General features: G+C 42.1%; 2 protein-coding genes across 2 annotated transcripts; one reads left to right on the plus strand and one right to left on the minus strand.

Moving 5' to 3' along the window:
- Positions 1–287: 287 nt before the first annotated feature.
- ccno (cyclin O) lies at positions 288–4641 on the minus strand. The gene is made up of 3 exons (XM_023406050.2): positions 2176–4641; positions 1446–1631; positions 288–1351 (listed from the first exon to the last, which is right to left on the minus strand). The coding sequence occupies exons 1-3, from the start codon at positions 2527–2529 to the stop codon at positions 722–724; spliced, it is 1170 nt and encodes a 389-aa protein (XP_023261818.1). The 5' UTR covers positions 2530–4641; the 3' UTR covers positions 288–721.
- Positions 4642–4829: 188 nt separating this feature from the next.
- gak (cyclin G associated kinase) lies at positions 4830–27941 on the plus strand. The gene is made up of 28 exons (XM_087173933.1): positions 4830–5136; positions 8736–8797; positions 9742–9801; positions 10742–10856; positions 11405–11547; positions 11730–11855; positions 12635–12724; positions 13210–13345; positions 13935–14047; positions 16180–16258; positions 17649–17766; positions 19920–20088; positions 20273–20395; positions 20541–20674; positions 20825–21019; positions 21127–21244; positions 21410–21489; positions 21681–21874; positions 22076–22237; positions 22472–22638; positions 22758–23019; positions 23116–23310; positions 23454–23591; positions 23725–23811; positions 23962–24279; positions 24604–24752; positions 25020–25196; positions 25316–27941. Exons 1-28 carry the CDS (start codon positions 4995–4997, stop codon positions 25415–25417), a joined length of 3954 nt encoding a protein of 1317 aa, XP_087030059.1. The 5' UTR covers positions 4830–4994; the 3' UTR covers positions 25418–27941.
- Positions 27942–27977: the final 36 nt, after the last annotated feature.

Consider the following 27977-nt stretch of genomic DNA (forward strand, 5'->3'; position numbering starts at 1 on the left):
AGGGGGCCCTATAACTTCACATTTACAGCACGTACCACGTACTGTAGCGTTGTCTATTATGTCACTCTTACAGGATAGGCTCTCTGCTTGAATTATTATCTCCTTGTAGTTTACCTTCAGCAATAAGCCAAAGTGAGCATGATAAGCTTTTTTATGTCATCAAGACTTCCTGACACACTCATTTCAAAGGTTGTTAGACATCAGCTGAAATTAATTTCATATTTCATCACCAATTCAGACGAACACAAACTCATTTACTGATCATTTATTTCATAACATCAATCAATTCATCACAGTACAATTTTCAGGTCCTTCATTAACAGGTTGCAACAGTAACATAACTTATAAACTTGCAGCAGGTCAGTGCATATATAGTAAATGAAGATTTTGATTTAGAATTAATTAAGTAATAAAAAAAATAGCTATAACAAAAACTTACTATCAATAAATATAAAATAATAATAATAACACATTGTTAAACATTCAATGGCTGGTATCAAGTATGAGTGATTGTCTGTGAGATATACAGTACATGAAGTTTAGTGTACAGGACTGGATGAACCCCAGACCTACTTCTGAACATCACCTTCACATTAAAACATATAAATGGGGCGCTTTATTCTCACTTCTGTGTTTCTTCTGTTTGTTAAAATAACCCCTAGAATATAAACCCCAACAGTGGAGGGGAATTTGGCATTTTGCTAGTTGTGGCACGCTGCAGTCACATAGTGGACATCAGCTCCAATATCTCCTGGTTTAATGACACCAACAGCTTCAGGTTGTCCTTGCACTCCCGGGCCAGGTTGTGGTTGTAGCTCTCCTGCCCTACAGGCTGGAAGTGGCCCTTCACTTTTAGAGAGTGGTTTTCAGAAACCTCAGAGCTCTCAGGTGGTTGGACAGAAGCTGCTTCGGTACATAATGCATCCACAAAACTGTCCCACCGGTCTTCCTGTGACTGGGTGGTTGCATCAACAAGCCCTTGTTCAGTTTTCAGTAACTCACTGGCTAGCCTCAGTGCACAGCTAGCAGTCAGAGATGGTGGGTATTTGTTAAATGCATAGTCTGCTAAACTCAACTCGCATATCTTTCGTGCAAGGTTGCTGCACTGTCTGGGTCTTTTTGTGTCTAGATTCATTCTTGCAAACCTGTCACCACCTGCGTCCTCAGTCACAAGCTGCGCAGCCTCAATGCAGTTGATGTAATAGTCCAGGAAAAAGGCCAGGGTGGGTGCAGCGAGCTGGAAATCGAGACGGAGGAGGATGAGACACTCCAGGTTGCAGAGCTGCTCTTTACTGAAGGCATCACAGCACAGTGACAAGAGATGGCTGATCCGTGGTGAGCAAACCTCCACCTTGGTGATGCAGAGAAAGGGAGATAGTTTATTTGAATGAAATCAAAAGGTGCAAACTATCTGTTTACCTCATTTACCTCACTCAAAGACGCACCTGTTTACTGGCGAGAAGAAGTGCAGTAACACCCAGTAGCTGGAAGCAGTCAGCAGCCACCGCAGTCGATGCCAAGAACCTGTCCATGATGTTCACTGCTAGGCAGCAGCACTCAAAGGACAGACGGAAATGTTTATGTACAGGGATGAGCCAGCTCACAAGCTTGCACCGTGCCTCTTCATTCAGCTGCAAGTAAACAGAATCCATTGCAATAAGCACCAGAGTGCCAAGTAGTAATTTGCTAGTATTTAATACATTTTAAATGATTTTAATTGCATAGAAATATATGCAATCTTTCTGCAGCCTTCATTGTTATAACAGGATTTTACAAATATTTCCATGTCATTGATTCCAAGTATTCATGCATTCAGCCACGTCATCTCATGTGCTTCTTTGGTTCCACAAAACAACAACAGCTTTGTGTCAGTTTCAGTAGACTATTGAATCTTATTGACAAGATTTTGATGATCAGCTATGGTAAAACTATATGATTAGTTATCAAAAGTTCATAGTCTTGGTATTACCAATGACATCATATTGCAGATGTTGATCTCTTAATTAGTGTAAAAGTGTAAAATCAGGCCTCATTTTTGGCAGACAACAAGTCAGAAATGCAAACATGCAGCCTAATTCATACAGAATGTTTTTTTTTTTTTTTTTTAAATCACATATTTTAATATTTCTATAGCCTATATTGTGACCCAACACTGTAAAGTGCCCTATAGCTTACTTGTGGCTGGCGTGCCAAGCTGTTGCAGGGATGAAACTGCGCCTCCCTCTCCCTCTGGATACTGTAACCGATGTCTCCGTACTGGAGGTACCAGCTGGACAGCTGCTCTGCAGGAGGCTCCGCTTCATCTAAACGGAGCGGGGACACATTTGTCCGAGCCGGAGGTGAAATCGGGGAGGATCCCAAATCTTCCTCGAAACCTGAGTCACTCAGTTTGGACATGAGTTTCTGTTTTCTGTGCCTGGCTGTCTGCCGCTGTCTAACCGGTGTGAGCGCGTCTGGAGGAGGAGACGCGCCGTGCATCCGTCTCCGTTTGTAAACAGTCTTGAATCCGCTGTCACCAGATGACACCATCTCCACTATCTTTCACCGAAGCCTGTTTGCGCATCGGCTGCCCTTCTACTGGCTGTGTGTGACTGAGGCCAGGTCACACAGCAGCAGTCTCCTGGGGGCTGGATGTGGGATGGTGAGGGGAGTTCCGTCAGCTGACGTCAGTTTTCCCGGGGTCTTCCCCGCTCTTGCAGCACGCCTTTCTCCCGTCGCCCCGGGCGACCGAGGCTAAACAATCCCTTAATAATATGATGGGATTTGACCTGTGTACGATTTCTTTCATTTGTAGAAATATAATCACTCAAGTGTAACTACTCTTATATTCATAAAGTCAAGTCCCGTGTAATGCTAGAACACATAGCCTACATGCGTGACAAATTACATTGTTATTGAATTACATTTTCATCTTTAACTTGACTGACTTCTATAATGACTTTAATATTAAATAATAATAAGTTATATTTCTGCAGCAGATGCAAGATGCAACACTATATTTTAATTATGGATTGTGCATTTATAGGAGAACCCAGCCCTTTTTGAAGAATTCACACTTCTCATTCCTGTGCTCCAGAGTGCAGCATTTATTTTCTGACATTCAGCTAAAACTGTGCATACATTGCCCTGCACTCTTAACTGCTCCAGCCTGAAGAAGGCAAGAAAGTTTATCAGAGTTTATTATGTTCTGACAGCTGCTTTTACACCACAGCCGTGTGTGTATTAAATTCACACACAAACATTAAAGTTTGAAACGTTTCTCTGTCTCTGTCTCTCTGTCCAGGTGACAAAGAAGGCTGCTGATGCTGCTTCTGACACGGCTGCCTAGGTTAACAATGGTGGTATCGTGTACGGGCCAGGTGCTCACCTGCTCTGAGGGCTCTGAGGGCCTTGCAGAATTTGCGGTTGGATTGATAAGGGTGCATCTTTGAGGTGGACCCCGGAAGTATCTGCCATCTCATTGAGGCATAGTGGTCCCAACTGGAGGGGAAGCACAGGATGTTTGGCTTGACTGACACCACAGTGATCCAGAGGATTTCCCAGGAGGAGTGGAAGGAGAGTCTCCAGAGGTGAGATTCACTTCAGATATCATCGTTTCCTCTAATGAGTATCAGATCTATATTAACACACACTCCTCTCTATGATTATCTTTCAGCTGTACTCTTGGACTGAACTTGGGCCCTGCAAACTGGCCCAGTGCCAGTCGCCTGGTGGAGGCCGTTTGCAACCAGCTCTGCCGTCTTCACCCATTGGCCACGTGTCCAGAGGGACCATGAGGACTTGGTGGTCCCTCATCCTCAAGGACTATGTGGCCATTAGAGAGGCAGTCCTGGCCAGCCTGAGGTTGATGGCTCAGGCCATCAACATCCAGCTCTTTGAATTGAATTGAGCACTCAGTTTGTCATAAAGCTGTGTTGGTGTGTTGTAATCTGTACTGTGATTTATCTTTTAATGAAAGCTGAAAATACTAAAACAGTCTGTGTTTGTATGTGTGTTCAGGTGATGGCCAGACTCTCCTTTCAGCAAAGGGTCTGTCCTTGGTACAGGTGGGACATGGACAGCCCTTAAACTTAAATGCCCCGAAGGGGCAGCCTGGGCCCTCCAGCAGGGGTCTGCCTTCTCCTCCTCCTTTTCCCCCAGACAATGAACAGCCTGGCCCCTCATCCAGTGCTGTTGGTCCTCCCCCTCGCTCCAGCGCCACTCCCCCTAAAAATTCAGTGTTGATTGGAAATGTATTCCTGATCAGTTGTGGGCTAGCAGAAAACACGATAATAGTTATGAATTATGTTAATTATTTACACAGTATGTTTATTTATTTAGCTTAGATCTCGTTAAATTGACCGCTGCAGCCTTTACTTTGAAGACGAGCTGTCTCTGTTTCCGGCTCTCGACTTCCTTGCTCAATTTTCATTTTTCATTATACAACGTGAACAACTGCCGAAGAATTAAACTTCATGCACGGACCCTTTCCACTGCCAGTATGTGCAGCTGTATTTTCCTGCAAAGAAAATGTTCAAATAAAAGAGGAAGCTTTATATCACAAACACATAGTCTGAATGGATATGTTTAGTGACTGTCCAGTGAATCTGGGTTTTTACCAAGTTCCTTCTTTGTGAATATTAAAATATCTTTATCCGACATTCAGTTTAGACAAATAGTAATTTCAAAGCGTGGATATGAAAATGCCTCTGTATGGTTACATTTCAACACAAGGAAAACATCAGCAACATTTTTTTCTACGTCACATGACTGGGTCGTGTCGTAGCGTCATCGCCCCTCACGGAAGTCAGCAGCATTGGCGATGGTGGCGGCCTCGTCAGCCTAGCAGCAGGAAGAGGATGTTTGCTTCCAGTGAAAGAATAATATCACCTGATTACAAGTCTTCATAACAGAGTAAACCGCCCTATAGTGTTTCTGCTGAGCTTGCTGGGATTTTGACAGCTCTTTCCCTCGCCCGGAGCCGGCTTCTGTGAGTCTGAAGCTGGGCGGATAAGATGTCCCTGTTCCAGTCGGCACTGGATTTTCTAGCCGGGCCCGGCTCGTCCGGAGCCGCCAGCCGGGACCAGAATGACTTCGTCGGACAAGTCGTTGAGCTCGGTGACATGAAACTGAGGATTAAGAGGGTGATCGCGGAAGGTGAGATGGCGTAACTCTACGTGAAATGTTGATAACGGCTCGCGCGGCTTGGCATGCTAGCTAGCTAGCTGAACGGGCTAACAAACCTCTATAGGTAGTCAGTGAAAATAGCGTTAGCAAGTGCAGAGCTATGAGTCACCAAGTAAACACCAGTTGATAATTTGGTTTCGTGTGTCCAACAGGCGCCAAATCAATTTCCAGATCATGGTGTGAGAAGGTGATGCGGGCAACTTTTAACTTGTCTTGTCTGTTACGTTACCATCTGTTGTTGTTGAGCTGCAAGTTAAGTCACAGCGAGAAACATGAATGTACGCAAGACTGCATTTTACTTGTCTATCAGATCTCAATCTGTTGTTAGCTACACACCTCAAGCCTTATTTTTTTTCTAGGCAGGAAGACATGTTTGACTCAAGAGAAAGATCACTGTCGAGGAGACACGTCGACATGCAGGGATAGAATAAAACTGTCTGTAATGACAGTGTTGTTACCCAGACTCTTCGTTAACAGGCTGTGTTCAGGACTCTGTTAGTTTTAATGTGAATGACACTAACAACCAAATAGTAACATCTGCAGAGCTTTGTTAGACTCTTCCCTCTGTCATCAAGCGAGAGACTGGTTTGGAGCCAGTACTCCTCTTTCCCTGATCCCCCCTCCCCCCCTTTTTTTTTTCTTTTATTCATGTGTTTCTGGCTTGAGCTGCAAAATAAACAAATGAAAAGCGAAAGATTAAATGTCCAGGAAACCTGGTTTTTAAATTCCTGAATTAGGCCTGGGACGATCAGCATGACACTTTTAGAGTTTGACTTCTCAATATATAGTTTTCTAAAGCAAGTCTAAGATGAATGATCTTACTTATGAGCTAGATATTAATTACAAAAAATACCATTACGGCTGTCCCCTCATCATGTGCTGTAAAATTCAAAGAAACAGCTACTTTAGCAAAATTGGTTCATAATAATGTGTGAGTTTGAATCTGACACAGCCTGTATTTGTCTATATGCAGTGACTCTGGTCACAGGACATGTGTAAACCCACGGGTCATGTTTCCTCTCTGTGGCAGCAAACAGTGATTGTTGCCCTTTCGTGCCCCCTGCAAAGTGGCAAGACAGTCTTGCTATACTATCGTACATGGTTAGTTACTTGCCATAGTGGCTGGTAGAGCAAACAGTAAATGATAAATGTAAACAATTAATATAATGTTAGTCATTATACACTAAAGCAAATTGTTGTTATTTAACTTCCTGTTGATACACTATCAACTTATTGTTTCTGCAACAATCCTACTCTAATCAACAGTATAATCAGTGTTGTGATTTCACATCCTCAGCCATGATAGTTGGCTGGAGAGCGATAAAACTTGTAAAGTTAGAGCAGATGCCAAAACTCAAGATCATTTTACACTAAACTACTGCCTTTTCAAATCCCGTCCTGCTGTTTGAAGGCCTGTTCTTTGTTGTCTTCCCTCACTGAGGTCTTTGGTGAGAGAATACAATGGCTGGCTTTAACAAGATGGTTGTATTATTTTTCTACAGCTTTGACTAGTTTTGCTGTGCGTTGTACTTGCCGCATGGGCAGATAGGCAATCAAGGTTTGTTCCACTTCAAAAAATCTTTTTGGTTTGTCATCATTGTAGTACTTAACTAAGCTTGACAACCACAGACTCTGTCTTCTTCAGGTTAGTGAGGCAGAGATTGAGATCTTCACATTCACTTCCCTTTCTGAGCAGGTGAAACAGTAGACCAGAGAGCTCTCTTTATTCAGAGCTAGACTGGATAAGGATAAGATCTGCTTCTTTCATTTTATATTCCTGTAATTATTTAACATGCGCACAAAGATTCTAACCTGAGTAAGATTTAACAACGTAGGGAATGATAAAGAAGGAGTGTTTCCCCACTTCTCAGTATTTCTCTTGGAATGGCTTGGTAATTGGAGCAAAGGAAATTGAGCTTTTCAGGTTTCAATCCCTCCCTTTGCCAGAACTAAACAGAGGAAGACATGTGATCCCCACAGGGACGGGTGTGAATTCTCAAAGCAAAGTCAGTGGCATTGCTCACAGATGTTGTTCCAGTGGATAAGAAATTATGTACTGAAGTGATAGCTGGCTGAATGACAGTTCGGATAATACACCTGGGTAATCTTCCCTGTGTAAATAAAGACCTGATTGGAATCTTGAGTGTGCTCTTTTGGGTTTTCACAGAGCAAAGGAAGGCTGGTAGTTGATTTACTCATTGCTATGGTAACCCTGCCCTGGCCTTGTTTAAAGTGTGGCTTGCTCAGTACATATACCTGTGAGCACAAACACTTGATGAAAAAGTTTCTTGTCTGCCAGCCACAGTGACTTAAGTCTCAAAATTCAAAATGAATCCAGTGCAAGAAAGGAAATGTTATGTACTGATGGAGGAAGAAATCGTGATAGTTGACATATTGTAAATGTCACGGACCATAAATTCCACCCATAGTTCAACATCTTTGTACAAGACTTTTGTTCATAGCTGTGAACAGATCGATAGTTAACTCAACAAGTACTTACCCACTGTTAATTAGTTAAAATTCTCCATTTAGAAAATGTTTTTAAAAACTTTTATCTGTGCATCTATTGTCATACTATTGTGACACTTAAAATTCCCTGTGTGAGATCAATAAAGTTTAGATTATCTTATATTATCTTTAAGTGACTGGGCTTTAAGTAGCACAGATTTCCTCCATGAAATGCATTGTAGTGAGGGCAGGGTTTTGATCTGTATGCCTCACCAGTGTGAAAATGCATGTCCAGTTGTGTGGATGTTTGTGTAAGGCTGATCCTACTGGTCATGAAAAGCTGATTCTCCTTCCTCTCTGATAGCGTGCTGATGAATACAGCAGCGCTTGGCAGATTATCACCACTTCAGGTTTCAGCCACACCTTCAGTGAAGAGGTGGAGGTTCAGCCGGGCTTAGCGGTATCCTAAATGTTAAGGAAGTGATCTTGTGACAAGAGACGTCAAGTGTGTTGTGGTGTTCTTAAGCAAAGCATTTAAGCTCCAACTTCTACAATGTGGCCACTCGGTGGCCGAAAGATAAGACAGTGATTATTGTACTTGGCAGCTTGTAGGTTTGACTGTTTGTGGTTGTGTAGCGCAGGGTGCTGCTGGAATGTTTTCTGCTATCTGTGGTCATGAGGTAAAAGTCACTGAGTTCAGTATACTGTGGAGTGGGATGTATGGTGTTCTGGGGGCATTGAATATGTTCCCTCTTGTTGTTTGTTTTTTTATAGCTGTCCTTAGTAATCCCAAAGAAGATTGACACATCAAGTGTGGATGTGTTTGTTTCAGTACTCAGTTGTACCATAGACCCAAACAACCAGTGCTTTTTTTTGTGAGTTGTCATTTTTACAATTATGCCATAACAAATTCAACATTAATTCAAGGCAGTAGCTGCATTAGACCATATTACAGCACATCCCACACTGCACCACATAGTTCCTGCAGTGCACTGAACATCTGCGATTGATGAATTGATGATTATGTTTCATTTTAAGAGCTTAAGAGTCATATTTAGTATTCATGTAGATAGAAACAACGTGAATTACATCCTGGTCGCTCTTCTCTTCTCTTTTCTCAGGTGGATTTGCCTTTGTGTATGAAGCCCAGGACATGAGCAGTGGTAAAGATTATGCCCTGAAGGTAAGATTAAGAAGTAACCACAAAGGAAATTGTACCCGTTACTTCTTATTACATGTTGAGCCACTCTTACATTTTGGCTGTACCAGTCAGTATTGCACATTCCTTCATTAATTCACTCACTTCTTATTAGGCACGCCAATGTCTATAAATGATGTACTGAATCAGCAACATTAGCTCTGTGCACACTGATTCTGCCTTCTACAAAACACACTTGTAAAACACATTATTAGTAAATACCAGTCAGAGTGTAAATTGCTGTGTATGCACTACATTACTCCATATGAGTGGACTTTATCATCTTAACCCTTCTCAGTATAACACAGAGAGGACTTTAGCCCTTTTCTTATTTAGACACTATGCTATGCTAACTGCATATTAAGAAACTGTTTAATGTGCTAATGTGGGCTGCTAATATTTTGTCGATCCCTTTGCTCAGGAAACATTCCTCAAGCACGTTGTTTCTTGTAATTATGGCAAAGTTTTGATTATGTGGGGACTCTATACTTAATAAATCTGTACATGTTGTATGTGTAATCATGCTTCTCTCAACTAAAATTAAACACTACAGATAGTGAAATTTCTTTATTGTGGGTGTTTAGTATGGAGATTTTGGGCAGATAGGTTCAGTGGTCACTTCTCTGTAATACTGCTGGTTATGTAGGGTTAAGATGCTACCAGAGGTATTAAATACCAAGGTGTTAAATATTGACCATGTTTGATTGTGTTTGCTTGTGAAGATCCATTTTAGATTGGTCCCTGCGTTAATGGTGGCCACTGAGCCGGTCGGTCTCTGTAATCAGCATGAGCACTTAATGTGATAATCTCTTATTCAGTTTGACTTGGCCTTGAAATCCTTTTTCTCATCTTTAAAGCGAATGATGTGTAGACTGTTGATGAGCAACAAACCAATGGTCTGTGTGTGTGTGTGTGCGCTATTGTTTCAGAGGCTGCTGTCCAATGAGGAGGAGAAGAACAAGGAAATCATACAGGAAGTCTGCTTCATGGTATCCATTATCATTTCCAGACCAGGATGAAAAGACACTGTTTTTTTCTTAAGATCACTGTAGAGCGTTTCTTTTTTAACACACAGCAGATGGTGACATGTGACAAAGGCAAGTTAAACTCTCACCCATGACTTCATAAGGTCGTGGAATGCACCTCCAGCGTAATAAACTGTCATTACTACTGTTTATTGGCAACACCACACAATGCCAGGGACTAGTATATAATTACAGTGTTTAACTTGTGGCTTTACAAACACAGACTGCTATGTATTATGTGGTTCTGTGCTTACAAGCTTGACATTTGTGAATCTTTTCTCAGTTTTCTTATCTCTAAAGGCCTGAAGCATCCACTGCACTTCAGTGCTTCTGGAGCTGTTTTATTTTATGAGGCCCCAGTTTTTTGTGACTGAGTCAGTGGAGGGGACCAATGAACCTTTTGGCGAGCAGCTTTGAAAAATGCTGGGACATCTCTTGCACAGTTGGGCAATAGTTGATTCATGCTGTGAAGCACATTGTGGAGGCACAGGCTATTGGTAAATGACACACTATGTTCCTGGATCCATTGCAACATTTGTCTTTTCAGAGCGGAGTTATTTGCATAACGTTTGATGACTTGAATGCTGATGAAGCAGAAAAACAAACTTTAAAGTCACCGGGTGAACTCCTCCTATCACCCCACTATAATCTCTTCTCGAGTTCACCGAAACAAGCTGCAGTACAGTTTAGGAACAAACTGCTCGTTTGAGGCTATGCATCAAAGTAGAATTGGTAAGAGATTTCTACCCAAATCGGTGGCCACAATGACTCATTAAACTCACAGTTTAATCAGTGACTGTGATCAGTGATTTCTGTTTGAGATTCTGAAATGACTGACCCGAGGCCGGGCCGGACTCCACAGTCGTGTACATACTGTATGTTCCTTGACCCGCTGGTTCCATAGAAAAAGCTGTCAGGTCATCCCAACATGGTCCAGTTCTGCTCTGCTGCCTCCATCAGCAAGGAGGAGTCAGACACCGGACAGGCCGAGTTCCTTATCCTAACTGAGCTGTGTAAAGGTAAATACACACACACACACACACACACACACACACACACACTTCCAAAGACACTTTTCCCAATACTTGTACTTCTGTTCCTCATTCTCTGTCTATTCCGTCACTGCTGAATCAGTGCTTACTCATTCTTCAAGCTAAAGTGCTGTAAATCTGAGGTGCCACTACTGTTTCCCAGTAACTTTAACCGAAAGCATTTGTGATGAAACCGTTTCCTGTCTGTGGCCTTTCCGCTTCCTTTCTGTTCGTTTTCATTCAGCAGTTTTTCAGCTGTAAAAGCAAACAGCTCTTTACTTACCCTTGAAAATGATGTATCAGTACTACTTTCAAACATTTCTATGATGTATGTGAAGCATCTTTTAATTCCATTATTCGATTAGCTATTTTAATCCATGATGCAAGGCTTCCCCTTTTATCTGCAGGGTCTTATATTTTCTGACAACTTACAATCAGCAGTCAAAAAAAAATCCATGTGGTTAGTAGCAGGTGTCACTTTCACTTTGACTGATGTGTTTTCATTCATTCATCTCTGTGTGTCTCCTCTGCCTCAGGTCAGCTGGTGGACTTTATAAAGCGGGTCGAGCAGAGAGCTCCCCTGTCATGTGACACTGTACTGAAAATCCTCTACCAGACGTGCCGCGCCGTGCAGCACATGCACAAACAGAAACCTCCAATCATACACAGAGACCTCAAGGTCGGTCTGTCCATGGTGGTAGTATCTATAATATGTGTATGTGTAGGTGATTATGTGTATAAGATGCTGCAATTTAAAGCAAAACAATTGGTAATACTTTAAATCAGCAGCTATTACGATCGCTAATTGCTAATTATAAATGTATTGATTGACATGCTTGCTGTTTACTTGATGTGTTGCAGATTGAGAACCTCTTGATTAGTAACCAGGGCACCATCAAGCTTTGTGACTTTGGCAGCGCCACCACAGTGTCACATTACCCTGACTACAGCTGGTCGGCACAGAAGAGGTCCATGGTGGAGGATGAGGTGCGCACACACTCGAACATCAGTTCAGGCTAATGTCAACACATCCCTCCTTATACAATACATTGATTCTTCTTTTTTTTTGCTTCAAGTTTTGTTTATCTCCAATAATATTGAAATGATCTACATGTATATATTCGTTTTTTCATTCTTGATATTGTCAGTATATTTCATGGTCTTGATTTTAAGAAGGTTGTTTTACACCAGGTGTCTTTAGTACATGTTTTGAGAAATACAGAAAATATAAATATATATAAATATTTCACATCAGACAAAGGTTTTATTTGCGCTATAGGTTTTAACATAACAAAGAACAGCCAGGTTTCTCTGAATATTATATTCTCTAATTTCATTATGAAAGTCAATTTTTTAATTGAGAGAAAAAACAACACATCCAGAGTCACAGTGGATCAGTGGTAATACTAATATGTTATGGGACAGGAACCAGAAACCTTCAATCGAATTAACAGCTGGAGGTCCAGGAAGGACTGATCAATGAGCTTAATTATATTTATACCATAGCCACACAGACACACACTCACACACAGGAGCTTTGCCACAGATGACCTCAGTGTGCAGGACCCCAGAGATCCTGGTCTCTTAATGTAATAACATGGGTGTCCATCAGGCGCCTATTTTCAGGCTGGTGGCACAAACAAGATGCTGGAGGAAAAAGCTTTTTATGATCAGAAATCTGAAGTGGAAAAAACATGCTTACTTCTTAATGTGGGAACAAGTAATTATTTGTCCTTTGTTTATTTTGTTTTTTTCTTTCTGTGTAGATCACAAGGAACACAACTCCAGCATACCGAACGCCAGAGATGATTGATCTCTACTCCAACTTCCCCATCAATGAGAAACAGGACATCTGGGTCAGACCCCTTTTATTTTTCTTTCTTTGCATTTGTTCTGCTGTCAGCTACCATGAGGACAATAGTGTTAACCCAGGTCCAGTCATGTTACAGATCTTACCTTTGCATCATCTGAGGTAGCGAGACCCAATGTCTATAAGACTGGTTCTCTGTGAAGCCAAGACAATCAAAGATCCAACCACAGCATTTTCTGATTCAGGAGATGCTGTGGCTGTTTTGCTAAAACAGCAAACAACTTTGTGTACTGTCAACAGACCATAGTCACAGTCTGTTGGTGAGGAATAAAAGTTGTGTTTTCTTCTCCGGTTTGGGGAAAGCAGTATTTCCTTTATCAAACGAGAAATAATAACATTGGCCTTTCACACAAGAAACCCACAACAGCAACACAACAACACGACTTTTTAGGCTGGTGATCACTTTCTGCACTTCTATTCATAAAGAACGATGACTTGGGAGTTTATTATTTTTTCTGCTCTTCCACACAGGCCCTTGGATGCATCCTCTACCTGCTGTGTTTTAAGCAGCACCCATTTGAGGAGGGGGCCAAGCTACAAATCGTCAATGGGAAATACTCCATCCCTCAGAACGATGTCAAGTACACTGTGTATCACGACCTCATACGTACGTCCTGCCTGTTTTTCTGCCGGCTCGTCCGTGCTAGTTTATTCTCATCAATCCGTTCATCCGTTTATTCAGTCATTTATCTGCTTCTGTGCTTGCCCATGAGTCACAGTTGGCACCACGAGCCCAATATTCTAATGTTTAGGACGGCACCTCTAGACGTAGCGTTCATATACTGTAAAAAATTGAAGGCAAGTTAATTGGGTAAAATTTCTAAACTAGTAAATCAAGTTAAAAAGCTCCATCTGATGGAAAGTAGTGTCCATTTCCTGCAAAGTGTCACACATGAAAATATACATTTAAAAAGTAATACATTTTTTTATCATTTTGTTTGAGTAATGAAAAATCAGTTACTGATTAACTGTATATTTTCTTAAGTTTCTTGATTTTTCATAACTGGTATTACCATTGTATTATCCACAGACCCGACCACACAGCATTTATAATCGCCTTCTGCAGCAGGCTCATATTTTGTTGCACCGCCTCTTTCAATTTTAACATCCCCCTTCAAATTTCTTTCCTTCCTCCAATGCACCCCTCTCCTCCTCCTCCTCCTCCTCCTCCTCCACCACCTCCTCCCACTCTCCAGGATCCATGTTGAAGGTGAACCCAGAGGAGCGTCTGTCTATTACAGAGTTGGTCAACCAGCTCCAGGAGATAGCAGCAGCACGCAACGTCAACCCCAAGTCTCCCATTACAGAGGTAGGTGTGTGTGCATGACTGCATGCAGTGCTGTTGTGAAAAAAATACAATGGCGCTAGATTAAAGAAGTTAAAGAAAGATCTACAGTAAAAGGTCTTCTTCACTATCAATTAGTTATTCGATCTTTATCTTGTAGTTCATGATGACTATGTTGTACTTTTTTGTTGCAAGCAAAACCTGAACTTTTTTTGTTGAAATTGAAGTCACTGCCTTCCCAAATACAGTTGAAACAAACACAGATTGGATTTTGAGAAAATATCAAATAACAAAGAAAATATCAGCACTGAAATGGAGCTACGTTTTGGTTCTGGCTCGTTAATTTGTTGACTAAGGGACAAGAGGAAATGACAAAGCACCTAGATTAGAAAATGCCTGCAGCAATGAAATAAGTAGACTGGTAACTCATGAAGGAAATTAGACTTTCCATTTTGTTTAATAGTGTGTGGTTGCTGAGTTAGTCTAATTTCTAAATGTAAATTCTTGAATTCACCAGACACCGTGGGTACCAGTTATATTGTGTCTGCTTCGGTTTTCAATTTTGAGTAGAGGATTACTTTCACAGTAAAAGTGCATTTGAGTAATGTGGTGAGTAAACGAGTTGACTGGCTGAGCCACAGAAGCACAAGCTCAGTGTCTGCGAGCCTGTTAGAAGGGTATTGACGGGGGCGACTGCACAGCTTCCTCTACCATGTGCGTAAACGTGCACGCACACTCGTACGCTCTGAAATTGCAGATGTGGTAACACTTGTTTAGCTTCACAAACAACACACACACACACACACACACAGAGTGGCTGGCACAAAGGAGTCTGTATTCTCTTCCCCCAAGCTCCTTTCTTCCCAGCTGGCGTCGTCCTAGTGGGTCCAAAGAAACAGAGAGACGCAGAGGTGGAAAATGTGTGAACTGAAATTCAAAATAAACATGAACCGATACCAGCGCCTCATTAGTAAAGCAGGATTGTGGCTGGCAGAGTCACTGTTGTGTTGAGGCAGATACTTCTTCTTTCATCTACCACCCACAGAGGCTAATTCAGCACAATCAGATTGAAGATTTTAGCCGCGGTTTTGCAGCAGAAAAAAGCCAGGACCAACTTAGCAGCCACAGCTTCTTATGATTCTTACCACAAATCCACAAATCCTGTTACTTATCACCAAATCCTCAACCACAGTTGTCATTTACATAAAGCTGATTTCAATGTCAAAAATCTCCAGGTTTGCAGTGACTCTTCTTTCTGCTGACAACTTTCTGTTCTACAACATGTGCCTGGTTGATTTATGGAGTCAGCGTTTGTATCCTGAACTAAATTTCTACTACAATTAAAAACAAAAATATGAATACTTAAGTGCTATTTTTCTCCCTTGGGAACAAATTAGTTAATTAGGGGACAGTGTTTGTCTATATCCCAACCAATTTCATACTAAAGGCAGTCCTGATAAGGCTGGTGTGCAGTGTGAAGGCAGATTTGGCGATTGCTGATCTGATTAAGGTTAAGAAGGGGTTTCCCTGCTGGACACGAGGAGATTATAATCCTCCTACTTCTCCTCCTTCTCCTCCTCCTCCTCCTCTCTCTGCTGCTTCTTGGCACAGACATATGGACAGGCAGACAGTGAGATGGAGCACAGAGGAGGAAACTTGTGAAGGAAGAGAACAAAGATGGAAGTGAAATACTGAGAGGGAAATGCGCTAGACGTCCCAGAGAGGAAGAGAGACACAGTCTGGCTGCTTTAACACAGACCCAGACGCTCCAGTTCTCATTGGAAAATTATTTTTATCCAAGTGTAGTGTCTGCTTTTTGGAAATCTTTGGAACTGGTGATTTTACATTTAGAGACGGCGACAGGATCTGTTGCTTGACAATCAGGATTTTTTCTGTTCCTCTATTTTTGATCTTCTGACCGTTATTTTCCATCAAGCTCCATTTTTATTCTTTGCTGGGATGTAATTTGGTATTTTAAACCAAAAAAAAAAACATTTTTTAAGATGACATTTTGTAGGAAGGTTTTTGTCTTTCTGATGATTTTCTTATCTCCCTCTTTTTTGTCATCTTAGTTTTAATTTTGTGAACTACCTGTTACAATGTTGAGTGCGTACTACTGTTGGCGTCCAGTGTATGATGGCTATGAATGTCTGCAGCTGCTGGAGCAGAATGGAGGTTTTGGCAACAATGGAGCCCAGCCGCCGATGCAGGTCCATAATGTCCACAACAATGCAGGTGAGGGAATGTTTAGGTGACAATGCAATGCTCTCTATGGGCTTGGGCCCGTGTTTGTTAGAGAGATTGTGGGTTTGTGTGGGTTTTTTATAATGTTTCTTTGTTTCAAGTTTGCATACATTTGCTATGCTGCACTCCAACAAACTGACAAAATAACTACATGTTATGACTTAGAAACAGCTGTACAGCTGTTTTTCGAGATACGATTGAACAAAAGACCTAATTTCACTGAACTTCTCTTTTCTTACAAGCCTTAATTTCTAATCAGCCAGGAGCACATGTTCACACGCACATATCCATACCCCCGAGACACCGCCCGTATCTCTGGGAGTCACGCATGGCAGGAGGTAATCTGGTTGGTTCACCCGTGACCACCCGACTGCTGCCACACAAAATACACACACAACAGTTGCTTTGTATCCAGGGTCCTGTGAGGAAACTGAAAAGTATCTTCCTCCTGAGAAAGGGGGTCATGACTAACAGTCAGTAGGTCAGTTGTTTTTAACCCCAGTGGTCCAGATCCTCATGTGTGATTGAAATTAAAATTATGTAACTGAGTCTTTGCATGGTGATTTATAGAATGACGATCAATACAGTGGACATTTCATAATGAGATATTTTACTCTCAATCTCTCCATTCTCAGGATTTCTTTTTTTGTGAGTCACCATGGTTTCCACTGCACTGTTTCATTTTCAACATTATATTCGGTCGCTCTGTTACCCTCTAACCTTGACTGATGCGTGGCCATGGTGAAATGATGAAAAGCAAACTGTAAAACAAATATACAGCCACAGACCAAATACTGGCATTTGGTACGATGACCGGTTTGTCCACGCTGCAGTGTGTCTGAAGCAGGCTGAAGCAAAGTACACAAGCTCAGGAAGCAGCTCAGTCTTCTCTTTCTTTGGATATTAAAATGAGATCGTTAAGAGAATGAGCTGAAGGGACAAAATTATATTTTATCTTTACATTTCCTTTAACCGAGCCTAACGGGCTTATCATTTTCCCATGTATTCAAACAAACAGCTATACAAACGCACGCACAGGCTGAGTACTGTCCATTAAGAGGATTGCTGCACTGTCAGTCAACCATCTGTCGCAAGGGAGAATGTGTTTGCTCTTTCCCTTGAGAGTGACGCCAGTCCTCGTGTCCATTCATACCTCCAGACCTGAGCGATACATGATGTTGAATCAGTCTGAGTCTTCTGCCTGTTGTTGTGTCTCAACATCAGGTTATAAGATAAGAATTTGAAAATGAAAATATTACAGATTTTTTCATGCAGATATTTTGTTGTCAATCTTATATTAACTGTATCAGTGCTTAAACTATGGCAACAAATGCAAATGCATCTTATTCAGCGTTCTGTCTCTTTGTCCTGATGCTCATAGGCATGTACGATCCTGATCAGTCGGGCAGTGGCCTCCTGGACATCTTAAGGGGAGGAACAGAGCGCTTCCTCACCAACATAAAGGACACTTCCTCTAAGGTGATCCAGTCAGTAGCCAGGTAAGGTGCTTCAACCATGTTACCATGAATATCATTGTTGTATTTATTCATATTTTAGTTAAAGTCTTTTCGGTTAATCTTTATTGTAATTACAAATCAGCTGACTGTGCTTCATTCATATAACCAGACAGTCAGTTTTTTCCTTACTTGGCATAACATGGACATGTGTTGCTGAATTGATCTCATGATTTCCATAATGATAATTTTTTTGTAAACTGTGAAGCTGACTGAACATTCAGTTGAACTTTCCACATTTTGCACTGACTACTTCACATCGGTCTATTTAATACTTATTTAACCCAGACAATTCCACCTCCATGTTTCTGGTGCTGTAAGGAAATTTGAATGCAGGCATCCACCAAATAGCATAAACATTTTCTAAACAATATGTTGTAATTGTCAGTCATCCTGTTTCACCTGCCTGACGTAAATGTCGATGATTATTATTATTATATTTCTACACTTGCAAACTGTCTATATAACCATTCATAATCATACCTACCCTGCTCCCAGGTTTTCCTTTTTAAAAGGAACATTTTGCTACTTGTCCTCTGTCTGAAATGTGGTTCTCCACCGTGACAGCAGGGAAAGACAAATCTTATTGCAGGTTATCTCCCTTTGTAGTTCTTTGACCAGCCACTGGCATGAGAAGAAGTCAGTGGACGATGGGTGTTATCTAGTCCGCCGGCCTAGATCCAGTCGGCCTCTGTGACTGATATGTATAAAAGGGTTGAAAATATGAAGCAAAGTGTTCCTTAAATAGCCACTCCATCCAAATCCGTTAACGTTTGATGTTTCATTTTGTTATTCTATCATCAGTTTGTTACATTTGTTTGGTCGTTTTTGTTTATTTTTTTTTTTGTTGTTTCTTTTTTCTGTCCCAATCCCTCATGGTCCCTCTATGTGTCCATCACCTAGCAGCCCAAGGTAAATATGGGTCGGTGAAGTGCATCAACTCATGCGTCGCTCTGTGTGTCCCAAAGTTTGTGTTTGATTTAGAGGAAGAATTAAAAACAACCTACTATGCATTTTTTGTTGTGCTGTGTCCGTCATCACAGCTTGCTGATCCTAACATCACACATTCAATAGTTCAGTTGAATGAATGCAGAGCGTGATGTGATTTGGATAGATTGGTAGAGTATCATTTTTAGAGTGAAAATGAATTGGAAAATGACATCAGCGAATAACAAAACAAGTGAAACGTATGCTCTATGCAGGATAAAGGAAACTATTGGCCCAATTAGTACCAAGGCATTGAATTAAACCTAATCGTGCAGCAAAGTTGGCCTTTGTTTGACAAGGTAAATACCAGAAAGCAGTCTAAATTATACACTATACTAATCATATAATTTGTATGTTTAATTTATAAGGAAGGAATGAATGAGTGAATGAATGAATGAATGGCAGTTACGGTTTAAATATGGCTCCACTGCTTACTAAATCACCATTTCAGCAGCATCTGTGTCTTAACTAGCATCACCTGTGTGTCCTAACACCGTACAGATAAAGCCGAGTGTCATCAGCATAGATCATAGATCAATTTCTTTGCTTGGCCTCCAGTTTGTTTGTCCTTAGGAAACGTGCTGTGTTGTTTTTGCTGCTGTCATTGTTCCAATATGATTTTGTTAGCTGTAAAAATCCAGTGTTGTAACCTCATTTCTACTTTAATTATATGTTAATATAAGGCTTAACATGAAGGAGTAATGATTCTTCTGAGAATATTCTCATGTGACAGCAAACATCTGCCAGATGCATGTGCCACTTTAAAGACTCAGAAGAAGTTCAAAAGATGAACTGGGGACTGTCTTTGTCTAATTTCCACATCTTGCGGGACAGCCTTCATCAGAACTGGTTGAAATTCTGTATTGTGTGGTGGCCCTGGCAGAGATGTCCATTCAGGCATCACTCATTTACCTCTCCATCCTGCAACATTATGGAGTCATATCAGTTTATTGTAACACAACGCTTTTTTGTTCCTGAACCGGCTTGTGTCACTAAGCTGTTTGTTAATGGCTGTATTTGTGCAGGCTCCCAGACCTTAGTCTAAACTGTTTTCTCTCTCGTTTTATTTCTAGTACAGATTTGTGTTTTGTCCTCCCTGCCACTTTGTGTATTTTGTCCTTTTATAAGTGTAGTTGTAATTTCTCTTACAGCTATGCCAAAGGAGACCTGGATATTTCGTACATCACCTCTAGAATAGCAGGTAGGCACAGCACCCTCCATAAAACTTTCTTACTTCATTATTTTTGTCTCTTTCTGCATAATTTTGACATTAAGTCATTATTTTACATGTGTACATTTTACATCACATACATTTTACATGTGTGTGTGTGTGTGTGTGTGTGTGTGTGTGTGTGTGTGAGGATGGTTTGTTTACTCTAAACCGTTGTTGGCACTGTGATACACAAGTTTAGTTTTCATCTGAAGAGGGTTATTTTTTCACTAATGTGCAGCTTAACAAGATTTGTGTTATTACAGGTGTGTATCTTTATGTGTGTGTATGTAGGTTTCAGAGTGTAACTGGCAGGTGCGCCGTGCTCCCAACCTCCGCAGTCTCTACAGTGTGTGTAAGAACATGCATCTGTGGCTCAAACAAGACCAGAGGAACATCTGTATAGTGCACTGTCTGGTAAGTAGCCTCTCGCCATTAAGATGACTGATGATTTAGTCTGTCATGCATGATCAGGTGGAGAGAGATGATAAGAAGAAGAAATAAGGACGAGGATGATGGCTGCCATATCTGTAACTGTTACCTTCACCTTTCCTCTCTGTAGGATGGCAGGGCGGCATCAGCAGTGGCCGTTTGCTCCTTCCTGTGTTTCTGTCGCCTTTTCACCACAGCGGAGGCTGCTGTCTACATGTTCTCAATGAAACGCTGCCCACCTGGCATAGCGCCCTCACACAAGAGGTAAAACAACACCAACATAGAAATCATGAGGTGTAGAAAAGGTTGTTTTGTCTCAGTTTTCAAGCTTTTCCATCTTCCTACAGCAAAACATTCAGTTGTTAAACAAAAACCAACAAGACATGACCCTGATGTTGCTTTTGATTGTTGCAGGTATATTGAGTACATGTGTGACATGATGGCAGAGGAGCCCATTATCCCCCACAGCAAGCCCATAACAATTCGCTCCATCGTCATGACACCCGTGCCGCTGTTCAACAAGCAGCGTAACGGGTGCAGGCCGTTCTGCGAGGTGTATGTTGGAGATGAGAGGGTCCTCACCACATCGCAGGAGTACGACAAGATGAAGTAAGTTAATACATGCAAAAGGATAACTTTCAACTTTCCCTTGATCTGAAAAAGATGTTTAAAAACTGTTACTCTATCATTCATTCTCTCTCTCTTACTCTTTTCAGGGATTTTAAGATGGAGGATGGGAGAGCAGAGATTCCCCTCAATGTGACAGTCCAGGGAGATGTACTGGTGGTGATCTATCATGCAAGATCTACACTGGGAGGACGCCTACAGGCCAAGGTATAAACACACGCAAGCTTGAGTGCAATTGATCCTAAAATACCCGCGATGACAACTTAAGCGGACACAGCATCTCTGTGGAAAATGACCTTTCAGAAGCCCCGTTACTGTGCTGTTGCATTCATGGTTTACTCACATTTTAAATTCCACTCTTTTCTGTTTCAGATGGCGTCCATGAAAATGTTTCAGATCCAGTTCCACACAGGTTTTGTGCCCAGAAATGCGACCACTGTCAAGTTCGCCAAGTATGTATTCAGTCTTGAGCCTGTCTTCTGAATCAACATCATTCTCTTCTGCAAATTTCATACTTGCTGCTTGATTGCATCGACTTTTCTGATCAGCTCACTCTGTTGTTGTAGAGGTGTTAAAGTGATTCTTAACATCTGTAATTCTGTTCATATGGCCTCTCCGTAACTTCTACCTGTTCTCCTGTCAGGTATGACTTGGATGCCTGTGACATCCAGGAGAAGTACCCAGACTTGTTCCAGGTCAACTTGGACATTGAGGTGGAACCCAGGGACAGACCCAGCACTAAGACTCCTCCATGGGACGGCTTCCAAACCAAGGGCCTCAACCCCAAAATCCTTTTCTCCTCTCGTGATGAACAGCAGGAGATCCTCAGCAAATTTGGTAGGTGGACTTACTTAAAAAAAAAAAGCTGGACTCTGGGGTTAGGAGTGGTTGGGTTTGGTTTACTGTATCTACAATAATCCATCTGTTTATCAGTTCTCTTATAAATCTATATGTCTTTCTTCTTTTCTTCCTTCACTCCACTGGTATTGTGTTTTTCTCATTCACATATAACTAAACATTAAACCTCAATCACTTCAGGTAAGCCAGAGCTGCCTCGTCAGCCAGGGTCCTCTGCATTTTACGACTCAGAGACGCCCCAGCCAGTTCAGACCCCCGAGGGCCCCAATGCAACAGAATCAGAATCTCCTGTGAGCACCGATACCAACGCCAACAACTTCTTCCAGACACTGGACTGGGAAGGTACTGTACTTGTGTTCTTGTGATAATATTTTAGCTTTAAAATTCCTCCTGAGTATTCTGGTTAATATCCTCCTTCCTAAAGAGCAGGAGCGTGCTTTGCATTTAGTTTACTTCCTTAATTTTACCGTATAGGATTTACACCATAAAACATTCTCTAGCCTCCTGATTTACCGCTGCCTTCACTGAGGGAATGTGCCCTTCAAATTTCCACTGAGCTGCTTCTTGTATCTGTAGATGTGAGTGGCCCTCACGATGCCTCAGACAGTCAAGGAGGGGGATCCGTGAATGACCACGAGGACTTGAGTGATCAATCAGAAGGAGAATCCTACTCTTATTCTGCCCCCAGTGGGGAGCCGCTGTCACGTGACCCCAGTGAACCGCTGTTTGATGCTGACTTTGAGGTGAGGGAGTTCTTGGATATTATTCCATCGAGACAGTATGACTTCCTATTTCATGCAAAATGCCAAAATGCTTTATTTTGCTCCTCCGTCATTGCATTAATGTCCATATCTTCTCTCAGACCTCCCCTCCTACAGCCCAGGAATCTCCTGTTGGTGACACAGCTGATCTCTTGGGGTTGAACTCTGACCCCGGAGCTCCTTCCATGTCCTCCAACTCCTCCTCTGCTCCTCATCAAGGAGTCCAGGGAGGAATGAAAGCCGCATCCAGCAACAGCGACCTCCTCAACGACCTGTTTGCACCCCCTGCTGGCCAGACAGGAGCAGTGCAGGAAGACTTGTTCTTCAGTGGGCCGACCAGTGGGGCCACACCAGACCCAAAACGTAAGGGTCAAGGCTTAATACGTGCTGATTGTGTTATCTTAAAAATCTTCCAGTTATATTTAATGCATTCCCCCCCTCGCTGTATCTGTGTTGCAGCCATGGACGACCTGTTTGATCCGTTTGGGATGGGGGCTGGCTCTGGTGTTGGCTCCAGTGTGGGTTCCTCACGGCAGGCCTCGGGACCAGACCTGTTTGGAGACTTGTTGGGTTCTGATAGTTCAGCCACCAGCGGGTTCAGTTCAGGTCACAGTAACCCCACTCCTGCTTCCAACACCAGCCTCTTCAACCTCAGTAAGTGCATCGGCTGCTGTGACATCACTCGGCGTTATATCCCAACTGTCCAAAGTTCCTCCGCTGCCTCATCATATCTCACTGTCGTAGACTTCCGTACAGTGTCTTAAAATCTCTGTTTTTGGGCGTTTGTGTGTTAACAGATAAGCTAGTAAATGATGCCCCTAAGATGACATCATCAGCCAGCCAACCGGACCTGCTGGGTGGGTGGGACAGCTGGGCAGCTGGCACCACCACTGGCATGAGCGCTACCACCAGCAAACCCAACTATACCAACACAGGTATGTGGAGCAACATTATGTAGGGGTTTGTAAGCTGACAGAAATTTTACTGAGCCCTACGAATGTCCAGTATTATCTAGAAAATAATGAACCCCAAAAATTTGTAACTCACATATTGTTACTCTGCTTGTAGGTTCTGGTGTGTCGTCCATGTCAAAGGCCAAGTCTCAGACCTTTGATCCTTTTGCCGACCTAGGAAACTTGGGTTCCACTTTACCAGGTAAAAGTCCTGGTCACATATTCAGTTTCCTGTAACTGTGCAACAACACTGAGCGTGAGCGGTGTTTCAGGAGGTGAAAATAGCTTTAAGAGAAAAAACTTAAAGATTCATCTCAAGTAACTGACTGTCATTCCACCGTGTTTCTTGCAGGTTCCTCCAGCAGTAATTTTTCTGGGCCTTCGTTTAGCACAAAGGCTCCTTCCTCCTCCGCTTCTTCCTCCGCTTCCTCCTCTGCTAAGCCTCAAGCCCAGCCCTGGCAGTCTGGAAGACCCACCTCAGCCCAGGGCAAACCTTGGATGCCGGGATCAGGATCAGGATCTGGATCCGGATCTGGATCCGGATCCGCACCCAAAGCATCCTCAGCGTCTCAGCCTGCAGGCTCACAGCCCTCCAAACCAAACTACAACCTCAACTTCTCCAGTGTCATCGGTGGGAGGGAGGAGAGAGGAGTGCGTGGGCCTGGATTTGGTAAGAGACACCGAGTACATGGAGAGTTATGGATCATTTTAAAGTTTAATTTTCCTCAACTATCTCTCAAATATTTTCCAAAGCTTGTGGAAATGAATAAACGTGACTAGTAATAAGCACAGGAATTTACCAGCTGATTAAAATTGAAGTAACTGTAATATTCATTGTGTTGATTCTTTGTTCTGTATTGGTGTGTTGGTGCTAAATCTTCTTGAGAATGGAGCGAAGGTGCTGAAATAATTGAGATCTTCAGTCTTATCCATAAAGGTCTCATCTTGTATAACAAACGCCCAATTAATTTCTCTGTGCTGTGTCGAAATGCAGGCCCCAAGCCGAAGGTGAAGGAGGATGATTTTGAGGACCTGCTGTCGACTCAGGGTTTTGGCTCCAGGCCTGATAGGAGGGGCCCAAGGACCATCGCTGAAATGAGAAGACAGGAGATCACCAAAGACATGGATCCACTTAAGTTGCAGGTAACAAACTAAAAACATGTGTGAAGGACTAAAACAAACACTATTCAAAATAAATGAGTCGATGAAATGTAAATATAACTGGCTTAACACACCGGATGATTTCACCAGGCCTAAATGGGATCCTTAATATTAGATAGATCAACATGGCACTTTTTGGCAGGTGGTACTCAGAGCTTTACTTCACAAAATAGCTTCTTAGTGCCAACCAGTATTTGCCCTTTTCCGTGCTAAAAATAGTAAAGGCTTGCTTCATTCTCAATGCTGCAGATCTTGGACTGGATTGAAGGGAAGGAGCGAAACATCCGAGCGCTGCTGTCAACCCTGCACACGGTGCTGTGGGAGGGTGAAACCCGCTGGAAGCCCGTGGGCATGGCTGACCTGGTCACACCCGACCAGGTGAAGAAGTACTACAGAAAGGCTGTGCTGGTTGTCCATCCAGATAAGGTACAGTATAACCTGCAGCTTAGGCATTAAGCCAGGTCAGTTATAGGTCAATATTTCAACTCTCATCTTGACTGTTCTTTAATTAATTCACGAAATGTTTGCTCTCGCTGTCTCTGCAGGCAACAGGCAAGCCTTATGAACATTACGCTAAAATGATCTTCATGGAACTGAACGACGCCTGGTCAGAGTTCGAGAACCAGGGATCCAAAGCACTCTTCTAAAACCCTGGTCTGGATCCCAGCTAGACCAGACCAGACCCGACTGGACTGGATTTGGCCTAAGCAAACAAGGGGTTAGACTGGGCCAGATTAGACAGGACTGAGCCCACATTGGGCCTTAGGGGGCAAAGAGCCTCTGAGAGGTGTCCTCTCTACCATTCCCTTCACTCCCTTCTCCTTCTTCTCTTTACGTTTTTCTGTTTCTACAGTCAAGGGAAAAAGACAGTTTGCCTCATGCCTGACTGTATTAAAAACCTCCTCACTGGTTCATGAGCCGCCAGTTAAATGTCGTGATCGTTCACTGCCTACCTGTACGACTGCCTGATCGGTGCTGCAAAAGAGGGAGGAATGGGTGACAATCACAGGAAGAAGACAAAGAGGGAAAGACATCGGTTAATACAAGGACTTTTGAAATTACCAAAACGATTATCATGGCGGAGGTATTCAGATAAAAAAAGATTTCATGATCCTACACTAATAAAATGCTGTGGCTGGTAAGTTTGTCATTTGTGGCTGGCACGTTTAAAACAACCAGTCATTTAGCTGACAGGTTAAAAAAAAAAAAAAAAAAAAAAAGGAAAATGGCTGTCAGACTACATGGAAATTTACAAAACTTAATTTAAAACTTTTAAGCTCAGCTGCCTCAAAAAAAGAGAATAACCAACACTGCTAATGAATATCGGAACATAGCAGCCACAGCAACCAATGGACAAGAAAACCCCTTAGTTCCTAATGCAGAAGCAGGATTTTGAAACAAGATCTGTTGATGATGCCCAACGAAACATTGAAATGCTACTGCTGCACCTTTTGGGGTCAACAATGAGTTGGGTTTGTTTCTTGAGCCTTTTTCTTCTCCAGAAGGACGAGACTATTGCCTGCTGAACACTACTAGTGCTGCTTCTACCATTGCAGTTATTGCTACACACACACACACACACACACACACACACACACACACTCACTCCTCAGATCGACATTCAAACCCACATCTTAAACTTCTAACTTCTGACTAAGGAGCTGAACTCGTTTCGGAGCCCCATATAAACCAGAGCGGGCCGGCTGTTTGTTGTTTTTGAAGTGCTCTTTGAAATCCACCCACTCGGGCTGCACTGTGTAGCTGACTGACTGCATGCTCTCCCACACTGAATCTCCCAATATCAGGAGGTGGGGTGTGTTTGATTTCAATCCAGCGTAGCCCAAAGGGGCGGCGGCTCTTTTATCGAAGTGCTCTTTTTCTTGTAGCAGAAACATAGAAGAGTCTACACCGGCCTGATTTCTTTTTTTTTTTTTGCTGAGTGGCAGCGCTCATACTGCTCATTGCTCCATCATCACTGTCATCATTAACCCCTCTCTCTCTTTGCCTCTGTAAGCCCCACCCACCTCCAGCACCTACTTCAATGGACATTTGTTATTCGTCAGTGCATAGGAGGAGATGAAAAAGTGAAGGAAAGAAAAGAGAAGATGGTGATTTAATCTGTTTCCTCTTGGTTTTACTCTTGCTTGTATGTTTTTGGGTTCGTTCTGTGTTTGTATCGAGCTTTTCGTCAGTTAATCATCACTTCATTGTAAATATAAATATTATCATCCATCAAGTGGCTTTGTTAAGATTACAGCCTGGGCAACTGATTGGTTATTGAGCTTCACGCTGGACCGTGTGAATGGTTGTGTGATTGTGTGAGTGAGCGAGTGTGTGTGTGTGTTTCTTTCTGGGGGAAGACAATGAAACCTTGTCATCATGCTTTCTTGTCTGTAATCACAAGCTTTTCTGTTTTAGTTTTTTTTTTTTCAGGCCACACTTTTCTTTTTGTGGAAGTTTGTCTTTTCCAAAATCTTTCCAACTTTTGCCCTTTTGATCTTTTTTTTTTATTATTATTATTATTATTTCACATTTTACCTCATGGACCAATCAAATCTCCTGTTTTCATATTTATTATTATGTTTTGTGTTAGGAGGGTTGGGGGTTATAATGACATGTATTCATGCATATTAATGGCACAAGTAAAAAAGAAGAAGAAAAATCAGATAATATATAAGTGGAATGTGCTGAGTGCAAGTGGGACAGTTGTTGGTTGATCACAGTGAGACTCTTTGTTGCTGTTTTCATTCCAAAGCATCTATTATTAATACGAATGTGCTTTTACAAATATATATATCCTCTCTGTTGTTATGCGGTATGTGTTTATCATTTGTCTGTCCTGTCTGTCTTTTTCTGTTTTTTACTTTTCACTTCCTTTTTTTTTCTCTCTTATGGCAGAACTGAAGTTGTTGCTTCTGTTTTGCATTTTGACATTTTGTTAAAATTCCAACACGAGGGGCCAGTAAACATAAGTAAGAAAAAAAATAAATAAAGAAACTGATGCTTGACATTCAGTTGAAACTCCTGGTGACAGTGTGATCATAGTATTAAGAGGGAGGATTGCAAAACCACATATTGGCAGTGTTTACTGATCCAAATTACATCATACTAATATGAATGTAGATTTCAATGCAAAAACAAATGATTAAAAATCTTTTGATCTGAGGCAGATATTTTGGTCTCTCATTGTCTTTATTTTGGAGTTCA

This window comes from Seriola lalandi, unplaced genomic scaffold (assembly GCF_002814215.2).
Source record: "Seriola lalandi dorsalis isolate HSWRI2012SDOR001 ecotype SW California unplaced genomic scaffold, Sedor1 jcf7180002054294, whole genome shotgun sequence".
In the NCBI taxonomy this organism is placed as follows: domain Eukaryota; kingdom Metazoa; phylum Chordata; class Actinopteri; order Carangiformes; family Carangidae; genus Seriola; species Seriola lalandi.

What these genes read in the sequence shown, in the direction of transcription:
- ccno (XM_023406050.2), bottom strand. Translation starts at nt 2,529, where the DNA reads ATGGTGTCATCTGGTGACAGCGGATTCAAGACTGTTTACAAACGGAGA. An exon ending in GCTTGGCACGCCAGCCACAA is followed by an intron (nt 1,632 to 2,175) that starts GTAAGCTATAGG and finishes GTTTACTTGCAG; the next exon opens with CTGAATGAAGAGGCACGGTG. An exon ending in TTCTTCTCGCCAGTAAACAG is followed by an intron (nt 1,352 to 1,445) that starts GTGCGTCTTTGA and finishes TGCATCACCAAG; the next exon opens with GTGGAGGTTTGCTCACCACG.
- gak (XM_087173933.1), top strand. Translation starts at nt 4,995, where the DNA reads ATGTCCCTGTTCCAGTCGGCACTGGATTTTCTAGCCGGGCCCGGCTCG. An exon ending in TACAGGAAGTCTGCTTCATG is followed by an intron (nt 9,802 to 10,741) that starts GTATCCATTATC and finishes CTGGTTCCATAG; the next exon opens with AAAAAGCTGTCAGGTCATCC. An exon ending in CACCAGCCTCTTCAACCTCA is followed by an intron (nt 23,311 to 23,453) that starts GTAAGTGCATCG and finishes GTGTGTTAACAG; the next exon opens with ATAAGCTAGTAAATGATGCC.